At 22.4% G+C, this 26971-nt stretch overlaps 2 protein-coding genes across 2 annotated transcripts; one reads left to right on the plus strand and one right to left on the minus strand.

The window, feature by feature from the left end:
- Positions 1-832: 832 nt before the first annotated feature.
- LOC122502674 (beta-1,4-mannosyltransferase egh) lies at positions 833-11860 on the minus strand. The gene is made up of 3 exons (XM_043612836.1): positions 11638-11860; positions 6344-7152; positions 833-3079 (listed from the first exon to the last, which is right to left on the minus strand). The coding sequence occupies exons 2-3, from the start codon at positions 7145-7147 to the stop codon at positions 2519-2521; spliced, it is 1365 nt and encodes a 454-aa protein (XP_043468771.1). The 5' UTR covers positions 7148-7152; positions 11638-11860; the 3' UTR covers positions 833-2518.
- Positions 11861-12900: 1040 nt separating this feature from the next.
- LOC122502675 (zinc transporter 1) lies at positions 12901-25781 on the plus strand. Its single transcript, XM_043612837.1, has 8 exons — positions 12901-13249; positions 17558-17748; positions 17868-18090; positions 18229-18490; positions 18580-18697; positions 18822-19037; positions 21598-21708; positions 25169-25781. Exons 2-8 carry the CDS (start codon positions 17572-17574, stop codon positions 25370-25372), a joined length of 1311 nt encoding a protein of 436 aa, XP_043468772.1. The 5' UTR covers positions 12901-13249; positions 17558-17571; the 3' UTR covers positions 25373-25781.
- Positions 25782-26971: the final 1190 nt, after the last annotated feature.

Here is a 26971-nt window from a genome sequence, read left to right on the forward strand (position 1 = left end):
TAAAATTGAAATTTATAAAGATAATAAATTGAAATTTTGACGAGAAATAATGAATTTCTTATGAGGAATTTTATTCAAATCTTTTTAAATAATTAAATTTCTCAGAATTTTTTAAAACTTTATAAAAATAATTAAATTTTATTGAAAAATTCCATTAAAAAAATTAAAAATAAAAATAAAATCTGACGAAGAATTCTATTAAATTTCTTTTTAAATAATTAAAATCCTGTGAAAATTTTTATTTTTGAAAAGAATTGAATTTTTGGGAAGAATTTTATCAAAATTTTAAAAAATAATTGAATTCTTTCGGCGAATTTAAAAAAAGATTTTAAGGATATATGCAATTTTCTATTATTTTATTAAAAATTTAACGAAAAATTATAGAAATTTTGCGATAAGTTTTAATGTTAATGAAAGTAATTGAATTCTTGCAACGAAATTTATTAAAAATTTTTTTTAAATAATTGAATTCTTGTGAAGAATTTTATTCGGTGAAAATAATTGAATTCCGGAGAAAAATATTATTATTTATGAAAATTATTAATTTCTTGTGAAGAATTTTATTTAAATTTTTTTAAATAATTCAATTTTTCAGAATTTTTTAAAACATTTTTGAAAATAATTAAATTCTATCGAGAAATTTCATTAAAAAATTGAAAATAATTGAAATCTGACGAAGAATTTTATTAAATTTCTTTTTAAATAATTGAATGTCTGTAAAAAAATATTATTATTAATAGTATTTTCTAGAAAAACAAAAATATTAATTGTTAAAAAAAATTTACAATCAAAAACCAAAAAATTGAATTTTAAATTAATTTCACTAAAAAAATACTGTTGTAAGATTTTTTTATTGTTAATATATCACAAATATGACTTGTCAATAAAATTTTTTTTGTTCACCTAAAATGTTTTTCTAAATTGAACTTAAATAATTAACAAGAAATTTCAGTTCTATACATAAAGTTCGACGTGTTTTCTAAATATTTTTGTTGTTGCAAATTTCACATTTTTGGTTGTTACGATTTTTATTTTTTAAAAAAGAAAAAACATGCAGACTTTCATACTTAACATAAAAATTATTATTTATGTACAATAAGAATAACAAATAGATATTTGTACTTTTACTTCAGATTTAATTTTTCAATTTCACGTTTTTTTTTGTCAATTTTTTCATCTTTTTCTGAACAAAAAAGAATTTCATTTTTTTGTATTCTCATTGTACAAAAATTGAAAGCTTTCTCTCTCTCTCTCTTTCTCTCCCTTGTAATACTGCATACTATTTAAATTACATACATTTTTAAGATTGAAAAACAATCTTAAATTACAAATTTAAAAAAAAAAATATTTATATTATATGTACAGTCATTCGTAAATTTTATAATTTATATTTTAATAAGCGCTATTAATAGGTATTCATAAAGGAAGGTAATATTTTTTCATTAACTTCAATAAAAGTTAAGCATATGTGCAAAAATCGATTCAATATTTTAAAAATGTCGACTTTACTAAACAAACGCTGAAAGTCGAATTTCATGGTGTTTTTTTTCCCCTTATTTTTTGAATTCGATTCAAATTTGGCAATATTCTCTCTCGTCTACCAAATTTTTTCTTCAATTTAATTTTATTACTAAATTTCAATTACTAATTTTTAAAGTGTTTAAAAAATATTATATTTCGATTTTTATACACTTCAGTGAAGTATAATGTAAATTTTTAAATTCAAAAATGGAAGTTTTCGAATTTCAATTTTTCGATATGCAAATATTACTAAAACTGAATTTCAAAGATTTTTCATACATTGTGCAATTTCACTAAAAATTTCAAAAAACACAATTTTTATGACTAATGTGCAATTTTGGTGCAAAATAAGTAATTTTATTTTCCAATTTTTCTTTGTTCTTTCTTCACTTTTTTGACTCTTTCTTCAACGTTGACTTTTAAGTAAAAAAAAAAAAGTAAATTTTTACTGACACTTTTAGGTCTAAATTTCATTTCGACAAAAAATATCCGTAAAATGTTTTACAATTCAATAGAACGAGCTTTGATTTAATTAAATATATTTCTACTTATAACACTAAAAGTACCAAAGTATTGGCGATTGAAACTTTTTCTTAAGTAGCCTTTTTGATTAGTCTTGTTTCAATTAGTCTTTTGAAGCTTCACCTCGATACTTTCAATGCTATGACTTAATAATAAAAAAAAATATTTTCCATTTGGTAGATTGCAGTATTTGTAGCGTAAATGAAATGAATTTCTTCTTTTTTTTTGACAATTTATGCTCACTTTTTGACATTGACTGTCCGATACATAAAAATATGTAAGAAATTGTAATTTCAATTCACATAGATTGAAAATAAAAAAAATTTTTTGTTTACTGTACACCAAAGTTCATAGAACACTGAAGAAAAAAAAGAGCAATTAAATGAATTTGGCGCTTCACACTAGAAATGAGTTTGTCAATATTTTGTACATGAACAGGTACAGTGTAGAGGGGGGAATATTTAACATTGATACATCATACCATAAATTCTTTTTTGACAACATAAAATTTATGTTTCTTTCCAATGAGACCCCAAATAACGGCAACATTCTCAATAATTAAATTAAATGGTATTGTTGAGAGTGCACCGCAAATGCAAAGAAGAAATCTAGCGAAGCCAAAGCGATAAAGGGAAAATGATTTTACAACACCAAATATGTACATGTAAATATTAACGGCACCAATGAATGCGCATAAAAAGTCTATTATTGGTGAACATGAAATTGGACAAAGTCCAGCGAGGACAAGATTTGATGTTGATAGTGGCATTGTCACCCATGAATAGCAAGAGATGCCGAGTAATAATTTCTTTTTTAAGGGAATCGCTTCTGAGTGAACGACTAATAATATTCCCTGTAGCCATCTCTTTCGTTGCTGTACAAAATCCCAAAGTGTAAATGGCGATTTCTCCCACATTTCACCTTCAATGAAATTAAACGTATAACCTTCAGTGAATGCCTTCATGGCAAAATAGCAATCCTCTGATATTGAACCATTTATCCCGTTGTCGAAGGACACTTGCCTTTCAGCAGACATCTGTAAAGTGTTTAATACATTTTTTTAATAATAGTTTAAAATTGGCATTTGTATGGGACATTTTTTTACTTCATATTAAGAACATTGGCATTTGTGTGCATGTGTTTATTGGAAAATACACTACTGCGCATGTGTTCTTGTGATAGGATACTTCTGTGCACGTGTTTATTGAAAAATACACTACTGCGCATGTTTTTATGGGATAGAACATTACTGCGCATGTGCTGATGTCAAAGAACACTACTGCGCATGTGTTATTGCAATAGGATACTTCTGCGCATGTGTTATTGCGATAGGTTACTTCTGCGCATGTGTTATTGCGATAGGTTACTTCTGCGCATGTGTTAATGTGATAGGTTACTTCTGCGCATGTGTTAATGTGATAGAATACTTCTGCGCATGTGTTTCACCTTCTTTTTTAAATAAAATAGTTAAACATTATTTTCCCATCAGAATTAAAATTTTCAAATTCAAATATAAAAATAATTTCATTCTTGCGAAGAATTTTTTAAAAAATTTTTAAATAATTGATTTCTTTCGACTAATTTTATGCAAATTCTAATTTAAACAATTGAATTCCAGAGAACTTTTTATTATTCATGAAAATAATTGAATTCTTACGAAGATTTTTACGACAATTTATTTTAAATAATTTGAATTATGTTTAGAAATTTAATGAAAATAGTAGATATTGTAAATCATTGAAACACGAAAAGTTTTTAAAAATAATTAAATTTTACAAAGAATATTATTAAAATTTTTGACAATAAAATTGAATGTCTGTGTGGCATTTTATTAAATTTTTTTTTGAAAATAATTGAATTCCTAAAAAGCATTTTATTATTTATGAAAATAATTGAATTCTTGCGAACGAATTTACATTAGATTTTTTTAGAATAATATTGATTTTCCAAGAAGAAATTTATTAATTTTTAAAAATAATTGAATTATTGTAATGAATATTGTTATTTATGAAAATAATTGAATTTTGCAAAGAATTTTATTAAAATGACTCAAAATAATTGAATTTTCGGGAATAACTTTGTTATTTATCTTTAATAATTGAATTATTTCCTAAGAATTATTTATATAAATAATTGAATTCTTGGGAAGAATTTTATTAAAACCTAAAACAATAATTGAATTATTCCAAAAAAATCAAATTAAAATTGTATTTAAAATAATTGATTTCTTTCGAACAATTTTATTAAAATATTTGAAAATAATTGAATTCTTGTAAAAAATTCTAATATTTTTGTAAATAATTGAATCCCTGTGAGAAATTTTAATATTTTTTGTAAATAATTGAATTCTTCCAAAGAATTAAAAAAAAAATTTTTTTCAATAATTGATTTTTCGAGGAATTGAAATTAAATTTTTAAGAATAATTACATTTTTTTAACAATTCCTGTAAAATTGTATGAAAAATAATTGAATTATTAATAATTTTATTATTTATGAAAATAATTGAATTATTTTTTTTGAAAATTTTATTTATTTTTCAAAATAATTGAATTCTTCATAAGAAATTTATTTAAACATTTTATTTGTGGATTCTCAACAAAAACAATCTTTTAAATCTTTACTTTTATTTAAACATTGTTTTAAATAATTAATTTTTTCGAAATATAAAAAAAAATTTTATGTTAAATAATTGAATTCTTGTGGAAAATTTTATTTGAGAAAATAATTGAATTTTTTGATTAATTAGTTCAAAATAGTATTCAAAATAATTGAAATTCTTTGATGAGTTTTATTATATTTATGAAAATAATTGAATTCTTGCTTAGAATTTAATCAAAAATTTTTTTAAAAATTTAAATGTCCATGAAAAATTTTATTATTAGTGAAAGTAATTGAATTATTGTGAAGAAATTTAAAAAAAAATGTAAATAATTAGATTCTTTTAAAAAATTTTATAAAAAATTTTTGAATATAATTGAATTTTGAAGAATTTTTTTTACTTTTGAAAATAATTGAATTCTTGACACGAATTTTAATATTTATTTTTAAAATAATTTAGTTCTTTTATAAAATTTTATTAAAATAGTAGATATTGAATATAATCGAATTTTGATAAATTACTAAAATTAATGAAGAATTTTATTAAAATTATTTTGAAAAAAATTGAATTCTTACAAAGATTTTATTAAAATTTCTAAAAATTCTTTAATTCTTTCATAAAATTTAATTAAAAATTGTATTGACAAAAATATTTGAATTCCAATAAATAAATTATAGCAAAGCTTTTTAAAATAATTGAATTTTTTTTTTTTTTGATGAATTTTACGACAATTTTTAAAAATAATTACATTTTTCAAGGAATTCCATTAAAATTGTATTAAAAATAATAGAAATTCTGCGATGAGTTTTATTATTTATGAAAATATTTAAAAACCTATAAAGAATTTTATTATTCACGGAACAATTATTGAATTCTTGTAAAAATTTGATTATTTATGAAAATAATTGAATTATTGCGAAGAGATTTATAAAAAAAAAGTTTGCAAATAATTGAATTTGTGTGAAATTTGTATTATATTTATGAAAATAATAATTAAATGTTTGAGTAGATTTTTATTAAAATTTTTTTTAAATAATTGAGTTTTTTTTGGAAAAATTTTATTAAAATATTGAAAATCATTGAATTGAGTAAAATTTTTGTAAATAATTGAAATTTTGACAAGAATTTGATTAAAAATTTTTCGAAAAAAAATAAAAATAAAAAAAAATAAATAAATAATTAAAAAAAAAATTTTATTATATTTTTTTTTTAAATAAAAAAATAATTAAAAAAATAATTAAATTTCGGAGAAGAATTTTACTAGTTTGAAAATATTTGAATTTCTGCAATAATTTGTAACTGTTCCAAAATTTAATTTCTTTTAGTGTTTTTAACTAAAATTCTTTCATATATCCATTATTTTTAATAATTATTTAAATATATATATATTAAAAAATTTAACTAATTTCAGAAGAATTGGAATAATTAAAATTTCTCAAAAATCTACGTTCTTTAAGACGATTTCTAATTAAATTCATTCAAAATTGAAATTTTTAAAAATTCCAAACTAAAATCATTTGAAATTGGAAATTCTGCTTTTGCGCATGTGCTGATGTCAAAGAACACTATTGCGCATGTCTTATTGTGATAGGATGCTATTGCGCATGTCTTATTGTGATAGGATGCTTCTGCGCATGTTTTGATGTCAAAAGAACACTATATTGCGCATGTATAAGAAAATATAATTGAAAAATACTCACTTGAGTGACGACATAAGATCCTTTCATACTGAACAATGGCTTATGGAACAAAGTAAACTGCAATCTCAATTTTCCCATATCATCAGCAACACGAAAACTATCAGCCAATGTCGTAATCCAATTAACAACATTTTCATTCGCGTACGTTATTAAACCTTGTCCAAAATGATGTTTTCCATCCAAAACAAAATTAAGAATTCCCCTAATTGAATTCTCCGTCAAAAGTGTCTCCTCATCCAAATGAACAATCCAATCATTCTCAGCAAGTTCATTAACATGATTCTCCAAGCAATATTGCAAAGCACGTGCCTTAAAAAGAGCACCACTTGAAGTTGTATAATTTAAAGGTACAACAACTTCGCGAATTCTTCTATGCGCCGGTAAACCAATTGGCTTGTCGCTTACAACTTCAATTTGAAAATTCTCCAAACCCGCTTCAATGCATTTATTCATGTTTCTATTAACATTTGTCTTCACTAATTGTGGATAATCACCACGGGTAACTACTCTTATACATATAAATGGCGCAAGCAGAGGAGAACCTTTAAGTTCAACTTTGTCCGGGAAAGCATTGTAAATGGAAAGACCGATAAAATTAAAGAGAACTTGCGGAAGCGAAAGGAATGTTAATATTCGAAGAAAATAGAGGAATGACGCTCCAAAGTATCCATATTCAATCCATGGATTTAATTCATCTTTCTCATCGGCATTCCATCGTAGTCCTCCGGATACGTATTCAAATACTACGATTACTGTTATTAAAAGGCAGCAGTGAAGTGTATGCTTAGTCCAACTACTGAGCATTGTTCCTGAAAAACAGTATTTACCAGTTATGATAATTATTTATTCTGGAAATTAATATTTTAAATTCAAACATTTTTTTAAGGAAACTTATCTACTGTTTTTATAAAATCCAATAACTCAAATAAATCTTAACCGATTTTCCTTAATTTTTTTTGTTGTTGGATAAAGAATGATAAACGAAAGAATTATGTTATTTAATATTTTTGATACTAATAAGTTTTGTTCTCGACGTGTTGAATTTATAAATTTCCAAAAAATATTTTTGATTATTAATTATTGAATGTTCCATTTTAGACATATAATTATTATAAGAAAAATTCATGAAAATTAAAAGGAAGATTCGATAGTCATTTAAAAAAAAAAAAAAAAATCTGTACTGACAGATTTCGATTATGATCATTTAAGTAATCATGATAAAACAGAATCAGGTTTCTAGAAGTAATATTTAAAGTGTACAAAAATTTTCTATAATTAACACATCATTTTAATCTCGATTTTAATTAATTCAAAATTAAGAGATTGTTTAAATTTTCCAACACTTAAGGAATTATAATTTAATTACTGTTGCAACAATTTCGTAAATTACATAATAAACCTCAGGTAATGATAGATAATACATACTACATCTCAAATCTTGTTCAAATGGATCATAACCGAGTTTTTATGTATTTTATATCTACCCTGAGATTAATCGAGGCGATAAGTGTCTCTTGGACAGACAACTGCAGACGAATATTCCAAGTTTATCTAATCTCCTGGCTTTTAGTTGTGCCTATTACTAGTTTATGCAAACAAGATCAATTATTATTGTACACGTTTTTCAAACATTGACAATTTTCACATAATTCTTTCTCTAAAGTTATTGGAAATTTCCATGTGAAATAGGTTCATATTTAAAATATATTTCAAATTCCAGTGTAGTGAGCCAAAAAACAAACTCGAATTTTTAATTTTAAAAAGAAGCAATTCTATTCCTCCCAATCTCGAGTGAATTGTCATTTCACAAAAGTATCAATACCGAAATTTACTATAATGGATATTTATTCGAATAGATGAGAAAGTTGTATGAAATTTTAGAGACAAATCGAGAATTAGTGAAGTGGTTAGTTTATTGTAATTAAAAATTCTATTTCTATCCAAATAGAAATTGTGTTACATTGGAAATTAAATTAAATGTTTGGGTAAGTAAAAATTTTATTTAAAAAATTTTTTTTTGCTTATTAAAAAGTCTACTGAAAAATTAATATTTGGTGAATGGGAGGATCCATTCTAAGTATCAGGCTTCACAGTCTGTCTCCTATTTCTCTAAAAGTCTCCATTTTTAATTTTGTCCCCTAAACGTACCCTATTTTCAAAATTTACCCCTAAATGGATTAAAAACTTGTTTTTTGTTTATTTAATTCATGTGTTTAAAAAGACTCTTAGTTTAATAATTAAACTGAAAACTAAATTTTATGAAAATTAAAATTAACAAAACAAATTTTTGTAAAAATAAATATTTTCAATTTATATTTGAACTTATTTTCAAAAGTTACAATATTCATCTCAAGAATTCAATAATTTTTAAAAGTAATGAAATTCTTCAAAGAAATTCAATTATTTTTAAAAAATTTCACGAATATCTCGTCAAGAATTCAATTATCTTTTCAAATAGCAAAATTTTTCGCTCAAAAATTCAATTATTTTCAAAAATTTATAAAAATCTTTGCAAAAGTTCAATTACTTTCAAAAGATTTTTGCAATTCGATAATTTTCAATATTTACAATTTTCATCAAATTTATCAACAGATATAATTATAGAAAAAACTTTTTGATACAATTCTACGCAAAGATTCAATTATTTTTATAAATAATAAAATTTCATTTACGAATTCAATTATTTTTATCGCAGAATTTTAAATATTTTTAATACAATTTTAAATAAATTCCTTGAAAAATGAAATTATTATTAAAAATTTTATTAAAACTTGAGGAAAGAATTGAATTTTAAGAAACATTCAATTATTCAATAAAACAATAAAATTCGTTGCAATAATTCAAATATTTTCATAAATAACATTTAATTCGTCGTAGAAAATCAATTAAAAATTCTAAGGAATTTTAGTAAAATTCTTTTCCAAAATTCAATTATTTTGAAAAAAATCAAAATTTATCACAAGAATTCAATTATTTTGAAAAGTAATGAAATACTTTGCAAAAACTAAATTATTTAAAAAAATTTTTTAAAAATTCTCGTATTATCTTTATAAGTAGATAGGGAAATTCTTCTCAAAAATTAAATTATTTATTTATTTATTTATTGAAAATTACATTTTAAAATTTTTTCTCAGGAAATCAATTATTTTTAAAAAATTTAATAAAATTCTTCAAAAAGTTTTCAATTATTTTCAAAAATTGTTATAAAATTGATTAATATAATAAATTTCATTAAAATTTTAATTAAATTCCTTAAAAGAAATTAAATATTTTCAAAAGTTGTTAATACAATTTTTCGTAAGAATTAAATTTTAAGAAACATTCAATATTATTTATTTTTGTATTTAAATAATAAATTGATTTCTCGTAACATTAAATTATTATTTTTCGTACTTTTAACTAACAATTCTGTAGAAATAATTTTTTTTAAAAAGTTTAATTGAATAATAATAATTGATGGCACTAATATCGCACTAAAATTATAAATCCAAACAAAATAACAGCACTATATAATAATAATTGATGTTATTGATTTAAAGTAGAATTTTAGTTCAAAATTCTAGAAAATGTTAATTCAATTGTAATGATACAAATAATTTTGAAAAAATTACAGTAACAATATTCTTATAATAATAAAATAATGATTTTGTCAATCGGTCATCTAATAATTTTTAGAGTGAATCAGAATATTCTTTAGGGTCAGGGAAAACAATTGAATTCTCGTAATTGAATTCTGATTAAAATTGATTTAAAAAGAAATTTTTAAAAAATTAGGTTTTTGAAAAATATTAAAAGTTTTTGAAAATACACTTGAATTCGAGAAAATAATTTTTAAAAAATTGAAACAATTGAAAATTTTGTAAAATTTTATTAAAATAAATTTTATTTTCATCTTTAAAAAAAACCCCTGTTAAAGTAATTAAATATATTTTTTCATTGTTTTTGAAATTATTTTAAAGACTAAAAATGTAAATATTGAAGACACTGTGCAGCATGTGCTATTTGGAATTTAATTCTTCTTGAATTGAGACTTTGATACCTCTCTACGTTTTACTAATCGTGTTGACATTACTTAACGAGAGGCCTTATCTCAAAAAACCTGTCGTAATTTTTCTAATTCTACTATATGAAAAGAGCACTAATCGATTTCTTAGTTCTATCTAAATTCAAAAGAACATATTTTATATCTAAATGAATGATAAATTAAACTTAAGTGAAATTTTCTTTTTACTTTTAAATATTTTCTTTTTATCTATAAATAAAAATCGTTTTATCTATTCTTCTTTACTCTTTTAATTCCTAATTTTTGAGAAAGAATTTATATAGAAATTTTACTTGACTTTAAAAATAAATATTTCTACTAAAACTATATTTAATATTTATATCTAATTAAGGCGTTCACAAGGGTTTAATGTGAATTTAAAAACAATGAACTTTTCAATAATTAAATAAACAAATATTATTTTATAAAATATTATTTTATTTATATTTGAAATAAATAATTAAAAATCGAAGGAAGAAGTTCCCTTGATGTTAAAGAGAATCACAATACAAATTTGCAGGGTAAGTGAACAATTTTATTTAATTAATGATTTTAATAAATCGACAATTTTGTAAAATTTAACTGTTTTAAAATAATTAATTATATTATAATTATTAGAAAATAAAAACGTGAAATAATTTTCAAAAATTTCAATTAAGCTTTTTGAAAAAATTAATTTCATAGAATTTTTAATTAAAAGTATGAAAAATTTAGATTTTTAAAGATAAATAATTATAGTTATTCATTATTATATTAAAATAAATAAATACTTTAGTATTAAACTCTACTAAAGTTATGAATATATAAAGAAAACGTTTGTTTACAATTGTAATTTTCTTGCATTCATGAAATTTAATCAAGATTAGAATCTGCTTCTAATTTAACATTTTTTTTTAAATTCTGAAATAATCAACTATTGTTTTAAAAGTAAAATAAACTTTGAAAATTATCAAGAAAGATAAAATTTTTTAAAGAAATTAAATTATAAAATGAAAATTTTTTATGAAAATTAAAAAAAAATTCATTGTTGACAATTTTTTTCTACTTTGCGGGGAGAAAATTCCAAATTTACATTTTTCACAAGCACTTAAAATGGTTTTTTCATTTTTCAAACATAATTAAAATGAACATTGACAGCAATTTATTTTTAAATATTATTATACTATTATTATCTAAGAGATAAAATAATCAGAAAATTTCAGTTATAGCTTGTAATGACACATTAGAATGATTAACCTTGATGTTTTCTTACCGTGATTATAATTATGATGCACTATTTGGTTGAACCTATTTTTTTCTATTTTCTATTCATAAAAACAGTAGAATTAATTTAATTAGAGTTTAACTTATAATTATTTTTTTCTATGTACATCACTTTTTGAATCACTTTTTTTATTTTTAAATCCTACGTTTCTCTGCAAACAAAATAATTTCCTCCAAGTAAATAAACTACCCAGCCCATTGTGAAACAGGGTGTACAAGGTCTTTTTTAGAACAGGGTTGGTTAATTATTGTAGGTTGGAATAGAAATGTTTGAGGTGATTCTACAATAGTATAATTACATGGAATACCGCTGAAAGGAGCTGCGCGCGCTTTTTTCTCCTTAAGGCCAACGCAGAATAGATCTGTAACCGGAACCGCAATCGTAAGCGTAACCGTAAGAATGAGTTAAAGAAGGATAGGTATATTGTTTATCCTTCTCTAACTCATTCTTACGCTTACGGTTACGATTGCGGTTCCGGTTACAGATCTATTCTGCGTTGACCTTTAGGAATTGAGTACGCCATAGACTTAAAACATTCTTATAGAAGGCACACCACTTTTTAATGTTATTAATGGAGCGATTACACCTTCGATAAAAATTGTCCAGAATGGAAAATCTATATTGGAGTAAGAGAGACAGACTGTGTATCTGTTTCTCTTACTCCAATGTGGAATTTCCGTTCTGGACAATTTTTACCAAAGGTGTAAATTCTTCACTAAAGGGTACGGTCACACGACTTTTGGAAAACTCATTCTTGTCTTTCTCTCTCACTACGACAGAGGCATAAGTTTGTCTCACTCTACATTTTCTGTTTTTGGAAATAAAGTAACAAAATGTAGAGTGAGACAAACTTAAGCCTCTGTCGTAGTGAGAGAGAAAGACAAGAATGTGTTTTCCAAAAGTCATGTGACCGTACCCTTACACCTTTGGTAAAAATTGTCCAGAATGGAAAGTTTATATTGGAGTAAGAGAGACAGGCTATATAGCCTGTCTCACTTGCTCCAATATAAACTTTCCATTCTGGACAATTTTTACGTGCTCCATAAGGGTGTGTTCATATCCTTGCGTACGAAAGCCGCGTTTTACGTTAAATAATGAGAGAGAGAAAGAAAGATATATAATTCTATCTCGGTTACACTCATTGCTCCGACGTAAAACACTGTATTTTCATGTTTTTACACATAAATTCGTCATAAAACATATTTTACATCTAAATACGAAATCATGACAACGTCGTTAACTCCCTGGTGCAGTATTTATTCTCAGAAAATCAGTTGGTAGTTATGCACAGCTGAATAATGGTGTGCATTTTAGAAATATGAAAAAAAACAGTGTTACACATTTCTCAACACATTTCATCGTGTATTTAACAATGGAAATTGAAGTGATTTTTTCAATGCTTCATTAGTGTTTAAAAATTCATTTATGTGTGTGTAAAATTTTTTTTCCTCTCACCATTAAACTAGGATGTTCCTAACATGTTTATAAACATTTCGTTTAAGAATTTTATTAACTATTTTCATTTAATAAATAATTTTCAACAAATATTCTAGAATTTAAAAAAAAAGTTTTAACATCAAATAAGAAGAAAAAGACAAAAGTAAGTGACGTATTTTCTTTATTCTCTCATCTATTATTTCTTTCTCTCTCTTTTCTTTGTACATATTTGCAAATATTTTTTTTCCTCTCAAATATATAATTGAGTTTAACCTTCTTCTTCTTCCTTTTTTTTTTACTGACTTTTATTTTACCAAGGACGTTTTATTTTTATTTTATATTTTTTGTATGTTTGAGAGAAAAATGTTGAATTTATTTCTATATCGAATGTGGGTTAGTAGGGAGAATGAGTGTGTTAGGAAACAATGGAATTATTTTAGCAGTCAATTTGTAACATTTTTTGTGATAAATATTTCATTCTGTAATCAAGTATGTGACACGTGTTTATTTCTTATAGTTTTACACAATACTTTTGACGTTTCACAATTATTTCTTAATTAAGTGTCAATTGTTCTTAATTAAATGAAGAGAAAAAATTTAATTTATCAATTGAATATTACAAATAGAATCTTTTATGTAAATGAAAGAAATTTGATTATACTATCTAAACTGTTTAATAATTCATGCGTTTTTAATTGAGTGTATAATTGAGTGTTATTTGACATAATATTTCTGTTTTTGTCGCTTCATTCTTTTTTTTTTCTTTTTCTTTTTGGAAACAATTCTTTTGGAGTTTAAACAGGTGTGAATAAATTTTCTTTTTTCCTTTTTCAATATTTAAATATTTGTATTTCATTTAGAATCTGTTTATTTTTATCTGTCAAATTGTGCTTTAATTTTTAAAAGGGCACATTAGAGCAGACGACGAAAAAATGGCGTGATTTGTAAACATAAAAAATTTCACCTGTTCTTCTTTTTTTATGGAGAGTGAAAGGGAAAGAAAACGAATTTTAAGGAAAATATAAAGTTTTCAATAATAATATTTTTACGGAAAAGATCAACAAATTGATAAAGAAAATTCTTTGTGTGAGTAAAAAAAAAAAATTTGTGCAAAAGTCTAAATTTAAAATTTATATTTAGAAAGAGTTTTTCATATTTTTCTTCAGGGATTTTTGTTTTTTAAATGTAAACCAAGAATTTCTTTGTCTCCTTTATCGTGAATTATTTGTTTTTAGTCAAAAAATTTTAAACTACAGACAATAATTCCTGATTTTTTAAATATTTAATTTTTTTTAATCTAAAAAGTTTTAATTTTTAAAATTACCTACTATTTTTTTATTAATTAAAATTATTCAATTAATTCAAAATTGTCTATTTTTTAAAATAAAATTTTCCATTTTGCTTTTAATTAATTTTTTTTTCGTATTTTATTTTATATCATTTTCGATTTGGAAAAATAGTGATTCACTAAAGTAAAATCTTGGAGCATGATTCAAGTGATGATCAAGAATCTTGTGAAAAATACATTGAAAATAAATTAATGGAATGTTTTTGCCTGTTTTCCTTTATAAAAGGATAAAAAGGAAAAAAAAATTCCTGACGTGAATCACTAGTCTCATAACAAAACTGATTTAATTAAAATAATAAAATTCTTTAAAATAAAATTTATTTTTGTAAATTATCAAACTTTCTGAATAATTACATTTTTTTTTAATGATTTAATTTTAATAAAGAATTTTAAAGTGTAATTTATAATTTTTAAGTTAAAATTTTAAAATAATTTAACTTTTTGTTGAATTAATTCTATGCAGATAATTAAAAAAATATGAATATTTGATAGAAGAAATTAATAGCGCGCAATCAATTTATTTATTTGATAAATTGAAATTTTTTAAAATCCACAAAATTGATTATTTATAATCATGAAAAAAGGATAAAAAATTTGTTCTTTGTAAAAAGTAAAAAAAAATTGTGAAGAAAATTAAATTAAATTTTTTATTTTCCCCTAATTTCGAGTTTTTAAAATTGGATCATTTTGTGTAAATGAAAGCAAAAAAAAAAAAAAACCATTTTTATTTACTTTGTTTATTGGTGATTTACCAGAAACTGCTACTTAAAAATTTTACATTTTTAATTTATTTTTTCTTCGCTATTTTATTTTACGCCAATAATTATGCTAAAATTCAAAAGAAATCTTTTTTATTTAAGAAATAAAAACAAGGCTTCGAAAATAAAAGTTCATTTTAACACGTATTAATATTTTAACTTTGATTATTTTATAACAGCAATATTTTTCCGTTTATTGATAGATAATCCAGAAGTAAACGTAAATGTATGAAACTCTTTAATTTATTTTAGTATTTATTGTTTTTTTTCAAAAAGAAAAAATGGTTTCAACAAAAGCAAATTTTTTGTTATTTTAATAATTTTAATTTTTAATTTTAATTAATTTTAATTTTTTTTTTTTTTTTTTTTTTTTTTTTTTTTATTAAAATTAACATTTGAAGAAAACAAGAAAGTAAAAATAAGAACAAGCAAAAAAGATAAATTTAAATTAGTTGTTTTATAAGCATCACAAATTTTAACCTTTGCTTTTTTCTCGTGAACGATATAATTTTTTATTTTTGTAGTAAAAAAACGACAACAAAAGAAATAACTGCTACCGGAAAATTGAAATAACGGAAGTTCCTCTATTGTATTGTATAGTATTATATTCTCTATAATGCTTTCAATCGTTTCAATGATATTAGTTTTAAAAATGTTTTATCTGTTACGTTGCCGAACATGTATTTTTAATATAATTTTAAAAAATGTAAAATTAAATTGTTCGGAAATTTCAAATTTAAATCTATTTTTAAAATGAATTATTACAAAAGAAATTAAATCTCCTCCTTCAAAAACGATTCATCAAAGAAATTGAATTTCTCGAAAGAATTAAATTATTTTCAAAAATTTTAATGAAATTCTTTTTAACAATTCAATTATTTTTTCAAAATAATTTTAATAAAATTCTACGTATAGAAATTTAATTAATTTCAATAATATAATTTATCAAAATTCAATTATTTTCAATATCTACTATTTCAATAAAATTTCACAAAAGAATTTAATTGTTTAAAAAGAAATTTTAAAAAAAGTCTCAAGAATTCAATTATTTTCAAAAGTATAATAAAATTCTTCTCATGAATTTGGTTTTTAAAATTATTATTTGAATTCTTCTCAGGAATTGAATTAATTTAATAAAATTTAATAAAATTCTTCAAAAAGTTTTCAACTATTTTCAAAAAGTGTTATAAAATTCTTTAATATATAATAAATTTCATTAAAATTTTAATTAAATTCCTGAAAATAAATTAAATATTTTCAAAAGTTGTTAATACAATATTCTTCGTAAAAATTAAATTTTAAGAAACATTAAATATTATTTATTTTTGTATTTAAATAATTGATTTCTCGTAGAATTAAATTATTATTTTTCTTACTTTTAACTAATAATTCTGTAGAAATAATTTTTTTAAAAAAGTTTAATTGAATAATAATTGGTGTTATTGATTTAAAATATAATTTTAGTTAAAAATTCTAGAAAATGTTAATTGTAATGATACAAATAATTTTGAAAAAATTACAGTAACAATATTCTTATAATAATAAAATAATGATTTTGTCAGTCGGTCATCTTTATGTTTTATAATAATATTCTTATGAGTAGTTCAATTTGAAAGGTTTGAATTTGAAATTTTTGAACATCTTAATTCCAATGAAAAAAAATGATTAAATATTTATTTTAAATATAACTATTAATGTTTTCGAATAATTTTACTTTTGAAGAAATTTGTAAATTTTAATAGAACATTTTTTTTCGTATCTAATAATTTTGAGAGTGAATCAGAATATTCTTTAGGGTCAGGGAAAAAGTGAATGTTGTGTTTGGAAATCAGGGAAAAATAAAATAAAATTTTTGTGGCAACCCTGTATAAATAAATGATATTTTTATCTTTATTTAACCAATTTTTATGGTCCTCTAAAAGTCCCCTATTTTTTAATTTTCATTCCCCTATTTCCCCTAAAATACCTAAAATACTTTTTAGAGGCACTGTGAAGCCTGAAATTCTTTATTATAGTTCAATTTTAAAACACATTCAATTCTTCAATGAATTATTTATTTTTGTATTTAAATATTTATTGAATTCTCGTAAAATTTTCTAATAAAAATTGATTAAAAATGAATGAATAATAATTAATTTAAAGAAGAATTTTAGTTTAAAAATTCGGGAAAATAATAATTGAATATGAAAGCAATTTTGAATAAGTTTAGAGTAACAATACTCTTATAATATTCAATACTATCGGATCGATTTTACTTTAGCTTTACATAAAGAGAGAAGGATTAAAATATATTGACTTCGAGAAATATTAATTTATTTCGAATACTTCGAAGCAGTTCTAATTCTAGTTTCTTTTTAATTTGCAGGAGAGTATTGCAAAATGGGACGATACACAGGAAAGAAATGCCGTCTTCTCACAATGTTGTGGTTGACGACATTCTTCTTTTTAGTAGAAATAATTGTAGGATATGTGACAAATTCAATGGCTTTAATAGCTGATAGTTTTCATATGTTATCCGATGTGGCTGCATTAGTTGTTGCTTTTCTTTCTGTAAAGGTAAGTTTTAAAATCTGAATCCCGGAAAGAAATGCGAATGTAAATAGTGTAAAGCAATGTTTACCGTATTGTCTTTGTCAATGCATTCTTTATTAAAATTGTAAATAATAAAATTACAGATGTCACCAAAGAAATGGTCGAAAAATACCTTTGGATGGGCCAGAGCGGAAGTTTTGGGAGCATTAGTTAATGCTGTATTTCTAGTTGCTCTCTGTTTTAGTATTACAGTTGAAGCATGTAAAAGATTTATCGAAGTAGAAAAGATTCATCGAGCAGAATTGCTGGTCGCTGTGGGGACACTTGGTTTGGTCGTGAACATTGTTGGTCTTTGTTTATTTGCAGGTAAATAATATTTCTAATGCAAGTTATTTATCATTTAGATACATTTATAAAAAAAAAAAAAAAAAAAAAAAAATCAAAATGATTAAAATAATCAAAATTTTACGTTGGATGAAAGTAAAGACGAGTTTTTATTTATAGAGCATTCGAGTGGACATGGACATTCACATGGTTTGTCCAGAAGTCATAATAGATTAAGCACCCTTGTCAGTACAGATGACAATGAAAATGATGAGAACTTTCAGCACACGAAATCTCCTAAAAAAAGAGCACATGGTCATTCTCATGATGCGAGTCAAATGAATATGAGAGGAGTTTTCCTTCATGTTCTTTCCGATGCTCTTGGATCTGTAATCGTTATTGTTTCAGCTCTCGTCGTATGGCTCACGCAGTGGAGCTATAGGTATTTTTTAAAAAAGAAAATTTACTTCTTTAGTGACAATTTAGGACATGATTATTAGTTAATGATAATTAATGACCATTAATTTACAGATATTATATGGATCCTCTTTTGTCCTTATTACTCGTCATTCTTATTCTAAAGTCCGTGTGGCCCCTGTTACAAGAATCTGCGTTGATTCTACTTCAAACGGTGCCTACACACATTCAGGTAAAATAACAAATGCCAAAGTAATTTTTTTAATGAATTACTTTAAAAAAAAAAAAAAAAAAAAAAAAAAAAAAAAAATGCCGTTCGAGTAATAGAAGAATTTAGAAAAATTTGCTATTTGTAGGTTGACGCTATACAGCAGCGATTATTAGAAAATGTAGATGGAGTGTTAGCTGTACATGAATTCCACGTGTGGCAATTGGCTGGTGATAGGATCATCGCTTCTGCTCACATTCGTTGTCGTAATCTTTCAGAGTATATGAAAATTGCTGAGCAAGTGAAAGAATTCTTTCACAATGAGGGCATTCATTCAACTACAATACAACCAGAATTTATAGATGTAAGTATAATAGACAAAATACTAACAATTTCCAAAAAATCAACGCTGATCTTATATCTCAGAGCTCGAACCAGTAAAAGTAATTAAAAAAAAAAAAAAAAAAAAAAAAAATAAAGTATTTAGGTATTTATTTACGGAACAAAAATGAAAAATTACGGAATTATTAATAATATTAGTACAGTCGGGTCCCCATACTGTTACATTTCCAGAAATTTCCCACTCCTCCAGACTCAGCTCTGTTATGTGCTCAAAGTATGTCTACTGCGCACCTTTCAGGAACGTAAATATATACACCTCAAGTTTGGCCTAGAAGTATATGCCCCCTTTTCTTTGGGCTTAAGAATGCGGCCCTGAAAATTGGTGATGTAACGTGACGTCACCTAACACTTCTGAATTTGGAGGTTATGCAAAAACATAACACTACTGAGGACATAACAGTTTGGAATCTAACAGTATGGGGACCTGACTGTATTATTAAAAAATTTTTTAAAATTTAATGCTTTCATGAAATTTCATTAAAAATTCAATTATTTCTAAAAATTCACGCTACATAGCTTTTAATATTCAATTATTATCTAAAATTTGAGCTAATATTAATTTTTGAATCAATTTTTTTTAAACTTCTACTAGAATAATTGAATTCATAAGAAGAATTTTATAAAAATTTTGTTAAAAATTCATTAGTTTTAAAAAATTTTTTTAAAAATAGTATTTTAAATAATTGAATTCCTGTGAAAATTTAAATATTTATGAAAATAATTTAATGTTTTTGAAGGATTTTATCAAAAAAATTTTTTAAACAATTGAATTCTTTTGGAAAATTTTATTAAAATAGTAGATATATAAAAAAATCATTGAATTCAGGAAAATTTTTGAAAATATAATTGAAATTTTGCCAAGAATTTTATTAAAATTTTTGAAAATAATTGAATTTCAACAATAATTTGTAACTTCTCCAAAATAAAATTTTTCTTTTTTGTTTTCAACTCAAATTTTTCTATAAATCCATTATTTTTAATAATTTTTTGAAAAAGTGCTTTGAGAATTTTCAAATTCATTTTTTTTATAATTCAATTTTACAATATTTCAATTATTTGGAAATTTCTTCAATTAAATATATAATATTAGAAAACAAAAACTTCAAATATTTTCAAAAAAAGAAAATAAATTCGCAATTTATTAAACTATTTTAAAAAAAATTAATTTTTTCAGAATTGTTAGTTTAAATTATGAAGAATTCAGATTTTCAAAGATTTTAATTTGAAACCTTTTTAAAATTCAATTATTTCTAAAAATTTCAATTATTTGTAACAAAATTAAATGATTTTTTTTAGAGTTTTTAACTAATATTCTTTTCTAAATTAATTATTTTTAAAATTAAATAATTAATAACTAAATATATATATTCAAAATTGCAACTAATTTCTACAGAATTGGAATTAAAATTTTTCGAAAAAATAAGTTCCATAGAAATGTTAATTAAAAATATGAAAAATTGAGATTTCCATAGATTTGAATTTGAAACTTTTTCAAAATTCAATAATTTCTTAAAATTCATCCAATAATGCTTCTAATATTCAATCATTATTTAAAACTTTAACTGTAATTCATTTTTATATGAATTTTTAATAAAAAAACTAAACGAGAATTCAATTCTTTAAATACAAAAATAAATTATTTATTGAATAATTCAATGTTTCCTAAAACTGAATTCTTTCGACGAATTTTAATAACAAATTTTTAAGAATAATTGCATTTTTCGAGGAATTTCTATAAAATTTTATTAAAAATATTTGAAATTCTGCGATAAAAATAATTGAATTCCTCAAAGAAATTTTATTATATTTATGAAAATAATTGAATCCCTGAGAAAAATTTTAATAGGATTTATAAAAATTAATTGAATTCTTACGAAGAATTTTATTGTGAATATTTAAAAAAAAATTGAATTCGAATGAAATTTTATAAACAAATTTTTTAATAATTGATGCAAACTCTATTCTAAATAATTGAATTTCTGTAGAATTTTTATTATTTATAAAAATAATTAAGTGTTTTCGTAGAATTTAAAAAAAATTGTTTTTTAAATTTTCTGAAAATAGTAGATATTAAAAATCATTTAATTGAGAAAATTTTAGAAAAGAATTTTGCTATTTATAAAAATAATTGAAATTCTTGACGAGATTTTCGTGAAATTTTTTGAAAATAATTGAATTCCTGAGAAGAACTTTATTATACTTTTGAAAATAATTGAATTTCTGCGAAGAATTAAAAGAAAATTTTTTTTAAGTAATTTATTTTATTCAAATAATTGTATGCAAACTCTAATTTAAAATTGTATAATTTTATAAATGTATAATTATTGAATTGAAGAAAAATTTTTGAAATTAATTAAAATTTTGCCAAGAATTTTATTAAAAAAAATAAACAAATTTTAGAAACTTTACGGGATTTACGGACCTAATTCGAGCCCTGTTATGTGTTATCTCTAACTTTATTGAATTTAACTTTTATTTTTGTTAATTAAGGAAAGAGAATTTATTATTATATTTTCTTACAGTATCAAAGTAATAGTGAAATAAAGGAAACTCCTACAGAAGACTGTGTTTTGGATTGTCCGAAGACAGATAAACCATGCAATCATGCAACTTGTTGTGGTCCATCGAAACAGGTTAGTTTAAACAAAATATTAAAAAGAAACTTTTATCTCTTTAAAATGTCCCATTTTCCTAGCAAAACTCCAAAAGAAATGAAAATTCCACTCTAAGTTGTCTAAAATCCAAGTGTTTTGGTGAATGCTTACATGGTATCAGCTCTGATTCAGATATTGTTATAGGTAAATTATGATTATCTGTATTTATTTTCTTACTTTCAAGGGGAAAAATTTAAAGGGTATTGAAATTTCAATCAAGAATTTTTTTGAAAATTAAATGTTTTAAAGCACACTATTGCTTTTGAAAAAAAAAAACACAAATCGAATTTTCTTTTAAACGCCGGTGTTTAGCAATTAATATTTTATTCGTTTGTAATATTATTTATCCACTTTTCATGCATGTTCATTAATGAATTTCTACTTCTTAGTTTTGTTTAATATTTTTATTTATCTGAATTTCTATTACTTATTCCCTTTTTTATATTTTAATTTCATAACACTGTTTGCATGTTTTTTATTTCAATATTCAATCGGCTAACACAAAATAACTACATTTTTAGTGTAGTTATTTATTTGATCTTCTTTAATTACAATTCAGGTAAATGATTCATATTCATATTGATTTTTAAGTTTTATTAAAACTTTTTTACATTCTATTCCTGATACAATTATTTTCCAAAGTAAATCCTGTAAAAAATTTCACCTACTAATCTTCTAAGCAGTAATAGAAAATTTGGAGGTTGAGCTGGAATTTACAAAAACTAATTTTATAAGTTAGCACCTCAAAGTAGAATTGAACGATGAATACATTAGTGTAAATAAATATCAAAAAATTATTAAAAAAAAAGTATAATTGTAAAAATGTTAATTTTCAATTCTTCAAATTCTTTTTTAAAATTTTCGCAATTCAATGATTTTTAATAATCTACTATTTTTATAAGATTTGTAAAAAAATTTTTTTTTTTTTTATAATATTTTGAAGAAAAAATTTTAATTATTTTTATAAATAATAAAAATTTCACTGAAATCTAATTATTTAAAATAGAATTTGCATATAGATACAAGTTTTCGAATAAAATCAATTATATTTAAAAAATTTTTTATAAAATTTTTCTCAAGAATTCAATTATTTTCATAAATAATATAATGAAACTTTTCACTCGAATTTAATTTTTTTTTTTTAAATTTCAATAAAATTCTTGGCAAGAATTCAATTATTTTTATAAATATTAAAAATACTTCTGAGGGATTCAATTATTTTCGGAAAAATTAATAAAAATTTTTTTTAAGGAAAGCAATTATTTTCATCGCAGAATTTTAAATATTTTAAATACAATTTTATATAAATTCTTTAAAAAAATCCAATTATTCTTAAAAATTTTTGTTAATATTCGTCGAAAGAATTAAATTTTTAGAAACATTTTTAATTATTCAAAAAATTATTTATTTTTGTATTTAAATAATTTAATTCTTGCAGAATTTTCTAATAAATATTGGATTTAAAAATGAATTTCAGTTCAAATTTTAGACAATAATTGAACATTTGATTCATTATAGGATGAATTTTTTGAAATTATTGAATTTTGAAAAAGTTTCAAATTAAAATCTTCGAAAATCTTAATTTTCATTCCGTAAAACTAATTTTTATGAAAAATTTTGAATTCCAATTCTGTAGAAATTAGTTGCAATTTTTAATATATATTTAGTTACTAATTATTTAATTATTAAAAATAATTGGTTTAGAGAAGAATAATATTCTTCTAAAAAAAAAAAAAAAAAAAAACAAAAAGGCTGAGAAAATAATTGGATTTTGTTAAAAATAATTTAATTAACAATTAACCGATTTAAATGAAATTCAAATTTATGTTATAAACATAAGTAAGAAAATTTCAAAAAAATATTTCAAAATTTTTTTCAAACAAAATTTTTGAAAAAATTAGTTTTAAAATTTTTCAAAAATTTTTTTGATTTTTTTTTTTTTTAAAGATACACGTCTAATTTTTCTTTTAATAAATACCTTAGACTGTCTGCTTCAATATATATAATTTCCAGATTTTTGAAAACTGTAGTTTTTTCAAAAAACGACTCAAAACTTTCAAAAAACTTTTAAAAAACTCATTTTTTTTGGGAAACTACTTGACAGATTTAAATGAAATTCAAATTTGTTATAAACATACATAAAACAATTAAAAAAAATGTTTCAAATTTTTTTTCAAAAAAAAAAAATTCTATAAAATTTAATTTTAAAATTTAAAAAAAAAATTTTTTTTCACTTTTTTTTAAGTTACACCTCCAATTTTTGTATTTAGAAAATTCCTTAGAGTTTCCTCTGTAATATATATTTTTTCGAGAATTTGAAAAATCTAGTTTTTTCAAAGAACGACATTTTTTGAAAAAAACCCAAAAACACTCATTTTTTTCGGAACCTAGGTTACTTAAAAAAAAATTTTAAATTAATTACTTTAGAAGATTTTTAAAAATATTTTGAAATATTTTTTTAAACTGTCTTATTTATATTTATAACATATTGAAATTTCATTTAAATCGTTTAAGTAGTTTCCGAAAAAAATGAGTTTTCTGGGTTTAATTTTCAAAAAAGTCGCTTTTTGATAAAACAAAATTTTTTAAAATCTGGAAAAAATATATATTAAAAAGGACATTCTAAGGTTATTTAAAAAGAAAATTGGTTGTGTATTTTTCAAATAAAAATCAAAAAAATTTAAAAAAAAATTTTTTAATTATTTTTTTTAAAATTTTTTTGAAATTTTCTTACTTATGTTTATAACATATTTAAATTTCATTTAAATCGGTTAAGTAGTTTCCAAAAAAATGAGTTTTTTTTTCAAAAAAAGCCTTTTTTTTTGAAAAAATTACATTTTTTAAAAATCCGGAAAATATAATATACATTAAAGCGGACATTCTGAGGTATTTTTTAAAAGAAAAATTGGTGGTGTATCTTTAATCCCTTCGCTGTTTGGAAAAATATTCATTTTAGTGCCCCAACATGTCCATCAAAATCTTTTAAATTGTTATATTACTTAAAAATAATAAACAATTATTTATTTATTACTTTTTCTAGTATCATTGATATCTATAGTATGTGAATAATGATATAAAAGAATTTATTTTATAATTTAAATAACAAATTTCTATTTTTTGCTAAAACTTTCACGACCCAACATTGGGTCGGAAACAGTCTGGGCCATCTTTTTTCACGACCCAACAGGCAACGGGTTAAAAAAATAAATTTTTTTTTTAAATTGTGTTATTTATATTTATAACATATTTAAATATCATTCAAATCGGTTAATTTTCAAAATTTTATCATCTTTCATAAAATAAAAAAAAAATTTTTTTATTTATGTTTTAGAAAGTTTTTCATTCACTTGAAAAATGAATGGTCCCTTAATTTGACCGATAGTGTATTATTTAAATTTTGTGTGTTTTTGGAAAAGTAAATAATTTTTTCTTTGTTAAGGGTCGCGAAACACCTTCTCCAGTAGAGACGCCGTACATGTGTAGGCAGCGGAATAGTTTGGCACGCTCAACAACATGCGTCGATTCAACCGAACAACAAGAAGTCAATGAAATGGAACGTGGCCATTTATTATCGCCACCAGCAATTCATCACTCCGTCCAGCTGCCTCATCTTCCACTCCCGTCTGCGCCTCCTTTAACTTAATATTACCATATTGATACTCTACCTCCACTACCGAAATCTCGCGGACCAAATCAGTTTTATTTTTGCTACTTTTCAGAATAAGCATATTATCCTTTCAGATGCTTTTTATTAAAAAAAAAAAAAAAAATTATCAACATTTTAAAATTTACTTAAAAAATTCACAATGTGATACGAGATGTTTGTTGTACATCACATCACAATTTGTGACGCGCTCCGAAGAAAGGTACCTAAGAAGCAAATCATTTTAAGGTTATGTTTGTGTTACTTTTACTCTGTTTAATTGTTTAAAACTAAAATCAATCAGTTTTTATAAATTATTTTAAACGTAATAAAAACTTAAACATCAGTGGATTGTAGTCAGAGTTGATCATCATTTTGTGGATTTTCATTTAAAAAATAACAAACATAACCTCAAATTTTTTGCTAACCTTTCTTCAAAGCACATTTATTTTAGTTTTCAAAATACAAATTTTTAAACATTCATCACTTAGACAGAGAGAGAGAGAGAGACAACAATTTTTTACAGTCTTCTAAGTTAAATGCTAAATTTTTAAAAAATCAGCCAATGAACTATAAACTAATTTAAATACGAATTGGTCCATTTTCTTTGACTTTTTTTTTATCAAAGACGAAAATCAAAAATCTTCCACAATAAAAATTGTTTTATAACTAAATTTCGGTCCTGCTGTACAAACATAATTTTTTTTTTTGTGTTTTTACGTCTGAAGGCCAATATTAAAAATTTTTAAATTTTGATATTTTAATAGTGAAAACAATTTTTTGCAAACAAATGAAATTTAATATTGAGTGTGCAATTTTCTCTTTAATTTTCTTTTTCTTGATTTTTAATAATTAACTGTTCGTTAAAAATTATGTGTTAGCGGAAAAAAGATTTTAAAATTAAATACGTATTATTTTCCGTGCAATAAACAAAAAGGGGTTTTTTTTATGGCTTTCAATAATTATTGTTTACATTTTTTTTTTTTGCTTTATTTTAAGCACATTTATTATCTGATAAAAACAAAATGAAAAAGTTATTTAAATACTTAAATGTGATTTGTTTCATTTTGTTCGAAAAAAAAATGATAAAACTGTGATTTTTCGATTTTTCTATAAACAAGTTGCTATTTGATTTTTGATGTAAAAATCATTCTCGATGAATGAGAAGAAAACATCAAAATCATTTGCAAGATTAATTTTAAGAAATGTAAATTTAAATTATTCTCGATTTTGCTTAAAATTTTAGATGAAGATAATTTAATTTACACAGATTCTATAAATCAAAAAGGTAAAAATCTAAAAATGCAATAATAATAATAATAATAAAAATTTATTCATTAAGAAAATTACAATTTTTCGACAAAAATTTCTGGTTTATAGAAAAAAAATTTGTAAATGAAAATTTACTGTGTAGTTCTTTCACATTTTTAAAAACTAAATTGTAGATACGAAACAATGAAGATGCATTTTATCGTATAAAATTGTCATTTAAAAATTTTAATTGATTTTTTGTAGCCAAATATTTCACTGTTTTGCAGTTAGTCGCAATTTATAAGACTCAATAGTTTTTCTTTTGAGATAAGGCGACGCTTTTACACT

This window comes from Leptopilina heterotoma, unplaced genomic scaffold (assembly GCF_015476425.1).
Source record: "Leptopilina heterotoma isolate Lh14 unplaced genomic scaffold, ASM1547642v1 Lhet_235, whole genome shotgun sequence".
NCBI classification, from domain to species: domain Eukaryota; kingdom Metazoa; phylum Arthropoda; class Insecta; order Hymenoptera; family Figitidae; genus Leptopilina; species Leptopilina heterotoma.